The following is a 7,283-nucleotide window of genomic DNA, read 5'->3' on the forward strand; positions in this document are numbered from 1 at the left end:
AGAGGTGTGAGTGACACACTTCATCAGACAACCTTGGGATCCTCTAATCCCTATCTTCAAAGAACTATTGGAGGGAGTTATACATTAAAAGCTTATCTAGTCTTTATTTGGTCTGGTGGTATTCTTGTGCTTTGATGCTTTATTTGCTATAATCCATAAGAACTTAATTCAAGGGAATTGTATGTCTAGGTCCCTTGGTTATTATTTATGAATATTGATTGATTAATATAAATTGTTCTAGTTTTCATAATCATTGCATGTTCTTAATTGATGGTTACATGTTGATGTCGGTGAGGAGGATATGCCCCCATATTGATGACACCCATGCTATGATAGATTTATACATGTTCTAGGAGGTTAGGCATAGCAAGGTTTTCGGATTAGGGATTGATTGTCCCTTAGGCTTAGGGTCTGATTGGTCCCGCACATAAGGCAAACCTAGGAGGTTGGGGTGAATGAGATTCCATCTTAAGTTCCTAGTGGTTTAGACCTAGTTGTCATGGCTTATTGGGGGTAGTAGGTCTTTGAATTTCCCCAATTCAAACCCAGAACATGATTGACACTTAACGCCTATCATAATTAATAATCAAGATAATTATAGTATATACTCCCAACTCCTTCTAAGTATGCTTAACGTCATCTCCAATTGTAATGTTTAATAGTGTTATACAAGTAATCTAAAGAAAGATAAAAAACGATTAGGCTATTGATTAAGTAAAAAGAAAGTAATATGAGCCTCTCGCAGTTCCTAGAGAAATATGACCCTTATGTTCCCCCACAACGTATTACTTGATGACCCGTATACTTGCTGTATAACAGACCCATTGTAGTATTAAGTGCATACTTGCATGCTTATATATTTGCATAATTTACACACTCATAACACATCTGTCAATGAGGAAGGATTTATGAGCATGGTCGTAGAATTGATGGGGGCAAGCAGCATAAGGGTGTGCAGTGTTTTATATGCAAAAGGTTTGGCCATATGAAGGCCCATTGTTGGTACAAGAACAAGGAGGTGAATGTGACTAAAAAGTTAAGGATGATGAGGATGGCTTGCTATTTATGGCAAGAAGTGAAGAAGCAAATGAAGCTGGAGGTACATGGTTGATATACAGTGGTTGTTCTAACCACATGTCGTGAGACATGAACCTCTTTCAAAGAATTAAAGAAACACCTAATCAAACCATCAAACTAGGAGATGGAAAAGCACTGAAAGTTGCTAGAATTGGTGCAGTTACACTTCGGCGAAGCACAAGGAAAGCTTCTACTCTGACCAATGTTGAATATGTATCGCACTTTGCTCAAATTTATTAAGTGTGGGTCAATTAATGAATTATGGTTATAGTGTTGAGTTCACATGTGGAAAACGCATTATAAAAGATACATCCTCAGCTACCAAGATAGCATTTATATGCATGACTCCTCATAGATTATTTCCTTTGGAGGCAGACAACGTGGACTCAGCAAATGTTACACAAAGTGAAGAGGCATTATCAGACCTTTGGCATAGGAGGTTCGGACATTTAAACTTGAAAAGCTTGAAGTGTGTCAGAGAAGCAACTGGTGAATGAGATTCCATCTATTACTTTAATAAACCCATGTGAAGCCTGCTGTCAAATCAAACAAGCACAGCTTGAGTTTCCTAAAGGATAAGCAAGGAGAGCAGGCATGCTATTAGAGCTCGTACATGGAGATCTTGTTGGCCTAATGCAAACCCTATCACTCGGAGGCAATATATACTTTTTCTTAATAACCGATGACTTTTCTCGACAAAGTTGGGTGTACTTCATCCAAAGAAATTCTGAGGCACTACAACAATTTAAGATCTTCAAACAGCTGATGGAGAAGCGGCTATCTGTGCATGTGAAGGTTCTCTGAATTAACAGGGGAGGCAAATTTATCTTGCGGGAGTTCAAAAATTTCCGTAAGCTCTTGAGAATCAAGCAACAGTTCATGGCTCTACAGACGCCTCAGCAAAACGGCTGGGTAGAGTGCCAAAATTAGAATGTAACCGAGATAGTGAGGACGATGTTGAAGTTGAAGGAGATGAAGGTACCATCAGAGTTCTCGGCGGAAGCAGTTGCTACCACCGTATATATTCTTAATCGAACTCCTACAAGTGCTGAAGAATGTAACTCCATACAAAGCGTTGACTAGGTCTAGACCAAATGTGGATTACTTCAGGGTGTTTGGATGTTGGACTCACACACTCGTTGAATTATTAGTTGAGAGCCAAGTTTGATGCAAAGTCATAACGAGGCATTTTGATTGGGTATTGTGAGAATTCCAAAGCATATAAAGTGTTTGACCCTAACACTAAAAGAGTCCATATCAGCAGAAATATTCAATTCTTTGAGAGCAAGAGCTGGGACTGGTTGGGAGATGGTGACTCAGCTATGCAAAATTTCGTGCCCACGACTGACGTGGAGAAATGGAAAGATGGAGATTTTCTAAACAGATCACAGTTGAATACATTAGATCAATAGTTGTAAGCATCCCAACAGACTCACTCCTCATCTTTCACGAACCAATTGTTCTCGACCAGAGAATGAAAAGCACTGACAAGGTATAGGAATCTATCAAATATCTATAATACCTGTTCTTTTACGTTAAATACAGCAGATCAAACCTCCTTCAAAGAAGCATCTAAGAGTAACGGCTGGATTGCAGCTATGCACGAAAGGATGTAGGCGATCCATAAAAACAAAACATGGGAACTTACCCAGTTGACAAATGGGAAGCAAGCAATCATTCTAAAATAGATTTTCAAGACAAAACTTAACCCTAATGACACCTTGTTGAGAAAGAAGGTGCGGGTGGTTGCTAAAGGTTATGTCCAATAAGAAGGTATCAACTTCGATGAAGTTTTCTCGTCGATTGCCAGGATGGAAATCGTGCGTTTATTTTTCCATAGGAGCTCAAAGGATGTGGCGCATCTACCAACTTGACATCAAGACAGCTTTTCTGAATGGAGATTTAAAAGAGGAAGTCTATGTTAAGCAACCAGATGGGTTTGCCTTCAAAGGGAAAGAAGAGTTTGGTATAGTTGTATAGTCCTATACTTCCATCAAATGGGATTTATTCATAGTCCCAATGAGCCAACAGTTTATAAAAGCTTCAAGGTTGTTTAGACATCCTATTGTAGTGCTTATACGTAGATGATATAATCTACATGGGTTCCTCTAATGAAATGATATTTCAAACAGTTTCTCATCCTTGCCTTAACCAAGAGATCCTCGACATACTTGCGCTAAGAAACAGATAGATCACCATCACCTTGCCTTACTTCCAACCCAAGGAAGTATTTTAGCAAGGCTAGATCTGACATTTCAAACATCTTTATCATATTTTCTTTAAACTGGTTGGAAGTAAGGCAACATCTTCATCATAAAAATGGTTACCCAACTTCAATTTGAATAAAAATGGTTATCCAACTTTAATTTTGTTTTACTAAAGGATTATCCGACAAATTTTGGGCTATTTTTGATAATGTGATATTAGATATTTTTTTGTCAGCATCGGAAATAGAATTGTCAATTGAGCAGACAACATGTCATATAAATGATGACAGAGAATTTCTGGTATGTACATCACCAAAAATATGCTAAAAACTCTCATGTGATTATTCGGTGAAACAAAATTGAAGCTAGATAAATATTTTGATTTAAATTGAAATTTTAACCCAAAATAAAAATATAAAAAAAAATTATAATTTAATACTCTATCAAAATATTTACCCATCTCCAAACATTGCAACTCTCAAACACGTGCGAAATTAGCACTGCGGCACGTGCAAAAATCACCAAAACCAACCCCACGTCAACGTCTTCACTCCCAACAACCAAACCAAACGAAAACCCATTTGAAATCAAACGCCATCTTCCACTCTTCGCTTTCATCGCCACCTCCGCGGACTTCCCAAAGCTCTCCCTCACTTCCACCAAACCCTAATAAAATTCGCCCCAGATCTCTCTTCTCTTCAATCCCTAACCCCAAATCCTCTTCTTCTCCAATGGCGGCTCTCTCCCAATCCTACCACATCCTCAATGGCTCCCTCCCCACTACCTTCCGCTCTAGATCCCGCCGACCCTCCATCCGTGCCTCCATTGCCACACCTTCTACCGCCGCCGCCGCCACGACTGTGAAGGATTCCACTTTGCAGTCTTTGAAGGCGCGTCAGATCATTGATAGCAGGGGGAACCCGACCGTCGAGGTTGATCTTGTTGCTGGTGGTCGTGTTTATCGCTCTGCCGTGCCTAGCGGAGCTTCGACTGGGATATATGAGGCGCTTGAGCTGAGGGATGAGGATAAAGCGGTTTATGGGGGAAAGGGTGTGATGAAGGCTGTTAGAAATATCAATAATGTTCTGGCTCTGAAGCTCGTCGGGGTTGATGTCAGGTGAATTTTGATTCTTTTGCTTCATTGGTTCAATTTCATTGGGCTTTTCTTGAGTATTGTTTTTTCCTTAGAAGTAATTTGGAGAATTGCACGCTGGGATGGAAAAATTAATTCAGGTTTGCCATCTGAGAAAGAAAAAAGAGAAACTACACAGAGGAGCAATTTACAATATAGGAAAAAGCTTGATACATGCTCTGGCTAAGTATGTGGTGAACCATCTTCAATGTTAGATTAGATATTGTCTATGCGAGCTTTTAGTGTGGCAAAAATTTATTAGAACTGGACCGGGAAGAATTGCTATCCCAAAAATGTTTAACTGTTTCAAAAAACCTTGATGGGGAGAGACAAGATCATTACTTAAAATCCACCAATTTCTATTTAATTTGGTAATGGTGTGCATATAAATTTTTGTTGCTTCTTGACCAAACCTGAATTTATATTGCTTCTTGACCAATCCTGGTCAGGTTTTAACATGTTTGTGTTGACCATAAATTTTTATGATGTTTAATTGATTTACAATGAATTGATTTGTATGATGAGTTTCTATTTTGATTTATTATGATGTTTTATGTTTATATTTGTCAAACTATGAACTATCTATTATGAGCTTATAAAATATCGAGGCATTCTATATATTAAACATATTTAAAAAATATTTGTAAGCTTTACATTTGTCAAATAAAATTGGATTTTCATTTATGAAAATGGGTTATATAGACTAACCCATATAAGCTTTATAACAATAACTTAGTCAGGTTTGGGTTGAGATGCTGGCCCCATTATTTAATCGGCAGGGTTTACTTTGACTTATAAATTGGCCAGCGCACTTATGACTTAACCTGTGTGATTCCACCAACCTGTTGTGTGACCCTTAATCTTGTTGGGCATATGATGTGCTCAAGGAAAATCACATTGTAAACATTTAAAGCCATCCTGCTGGTTTGTACCCTGACTATGTATTACTTGGCTAATCTGACTAATGGTGAGGTTGAATCTAAAGCGGTAGCACCTTACTTGTATTATTGTGCCCACAATTCACACAGTGACGGTTATGTGTGAAACTTGTGTGGAGCAGTTGTTTTATGATATTGCTGCAATTTAGATAGTAACTGTTTTATGATAGAGTTGTCACATCGTCTTGTTTTCATTTTTCTCCCTGATGCAGGAACCAGTCTGATGTTGATGCAATCATGCTCGAATTAGATGGCACTTCTAACAAATCAAACCTGGGTGCCAATGCTATCCTTGGAGTATCCCTAAGTGTTTGTAGGGCTGGGGCTGGAGTTAAGGGAATTCCTTTGTATAAGCATATTCAGGAAATTTCTGGAACAAAAGAACTTGTTATGCCAGTTCCTGCCTTCAATGTGATAAATGGTGGCAGTCATGCTGGGAACAATTTGGCAATGCAAGAGTTTATGATATTGCCAGTGGGTGCAGCTTCATTTGCTGAGGCACTCCGCATGGGAAGTGAAGGTAATGCAGTGCTTCCTCACATCTTTCAGAAACCATATTTTATGATTAAGAGATCAAATTGGACTTTAGTTCATTGCCAATTAGGTAAACTAAACTGAGACATGAAAATGCCAAGTTTTCTGCGAACATATTTAATGGTGATTTAATTTATTCTTTCATTCAGTCATTTCTGAGAACTGGCAATTTAAAATAATAAAACCTGAACATCTTTGTAAAAACGATTCAAGTTTTAAATTGATCTTCTCCTAAAATGCATCAACTTCTCTAGCAAACTGTTAACACGAGCTAGTCTTTCAATCTTTAGAATTTTCTGATTAGTTCTCTGCATAACATGTTTTTGAGGTTAATGATATATTGAGATCATGTCATCTTATTTATTTATTTATTTGTATGCATTAGTATATCACATTCTGAAGGGCATTATCAAGGCCAAGTATGGGCAAGATGCATGCAATGTTGGAGATGAAGGTGGTTTTGCTCCCAATGTCCAGGATAACAGGGAGGGTTTGGTCCTGGTTATGGATGCAATTGAAAAGGCTGGTTACTCTGGAAAGGTATGAATAATTTTTCTCTATGGCAGGATAACATCTTGAACTTGTTCCTTGTCTTATGATAATTTGATTTTACTCTGTTGACATCATCTGCTATTGGCAGATCAAAATTGGGATGGATGTTGCAGCTTCAGAATTCTTTATGAAGGATGGAAGGTATGATTTAGATTTTAAGAAGAAGCCAAATGATGGTTCTTATGTTCGCACAGCTCAAAGCCTTGGCGAACTGTATAAAGAATTCATTAGAGACTTCCCCATTGTTTCCATTGAGGATCCTTTTGATCAAGATGACTGGGGTTGTTGGGCATCACTTCAATCTTCTGTTGATATTCAACTTGTGGGGGATGATTTATTGGTCACCAATCCAAAGAGGATAGCAGAGGCAATTCAGAAGAAGGCTTGCAACGGATTGCTGTTAAAGGTGAGTATCTCAATGTCTTCTTTCTAACTTATTCTTACGAATTTCTTCATAGTTTAACATGGTGTGGTGGTTATGAGAATAATGTGTTTAACACAGTTTCGACCATAGTGGTACTTAATATGAGTTGATGAGAAAAATGAAAATGCTAATAGTTTATGTACCAAGCCTACATATAAGTCTGTATAGTAAGCATGGCCATCAAGGTTTTATGTAGTAGACATGCCATTGAATTACACTGTTGCATGAAGATCCTTCCGCAAGTGGTTTTGATTGGCAATCAAATTATATCAAACTGGTTGAAGAACAAACTTTTGTTGTGTTCTTTAATAAAATACAAAAATATTTGTGTCTATCCTTGATTCAATGATGTCAGTTGTGTTAATATTTGATACTCTGTCATTTGTTTAACTTTTGAAAGGTCTCATACATTGAGTGAA

At 37.9% G+C, this 7,283-nt stretch overlaps 1 protein-coding gene across 1 annotated transcript; it reads left to right on the forward strand.

Moving 5' to 3' along the window:
• The first annotated feature begins 3,851 nt into the window (after window positions 1-3,851).
• On the forward strand, window positions 3,852-6,888 carry LOC120269500 (enolase 1, chloroplastic). Its single transcript, XM_039276834.1, has 4 exons — window positions 3,852-4,401; window positions 5,567-5,874; window positions 6,274-6,428; window positions 6,529-6,888. The coding sequence occupies exons 1-4, from the start codon at window positions 4,016-4,018 to the stop codon at window positions 6,871-6,873; spliced, it is 1,194 nt and encodes a 397-aa protein (XP_039132768.1). The 5' UTR covers window positions 3,852-4,015; the 3' UTR covers window positions 6,874-6,888.
• The last annotated feature ends 395 nt before the right edge of the window (window positions 6,889-7,283 follow it).

This window comes from Dioscorea cayenensis, chromosome 9, assembly GCF_009730915.1.
Source record: "Dioscorea cayenensis subsp. rotundata cultivar TDr96_F1 chromosome 9, TDr96_F1_v2_PseudoChromosome.rev07_lg8_w22 25.fasta, whole genome shotgun sequence".
In the NCBI taxonomy this organism is placed as follows: Eukaryota; Viridiplantae; Streptophyta; class Magnoliopsida; order Dioscoreales; family Dioscoreaceae; genus Dioscorea; species Dioscorea cayenensis.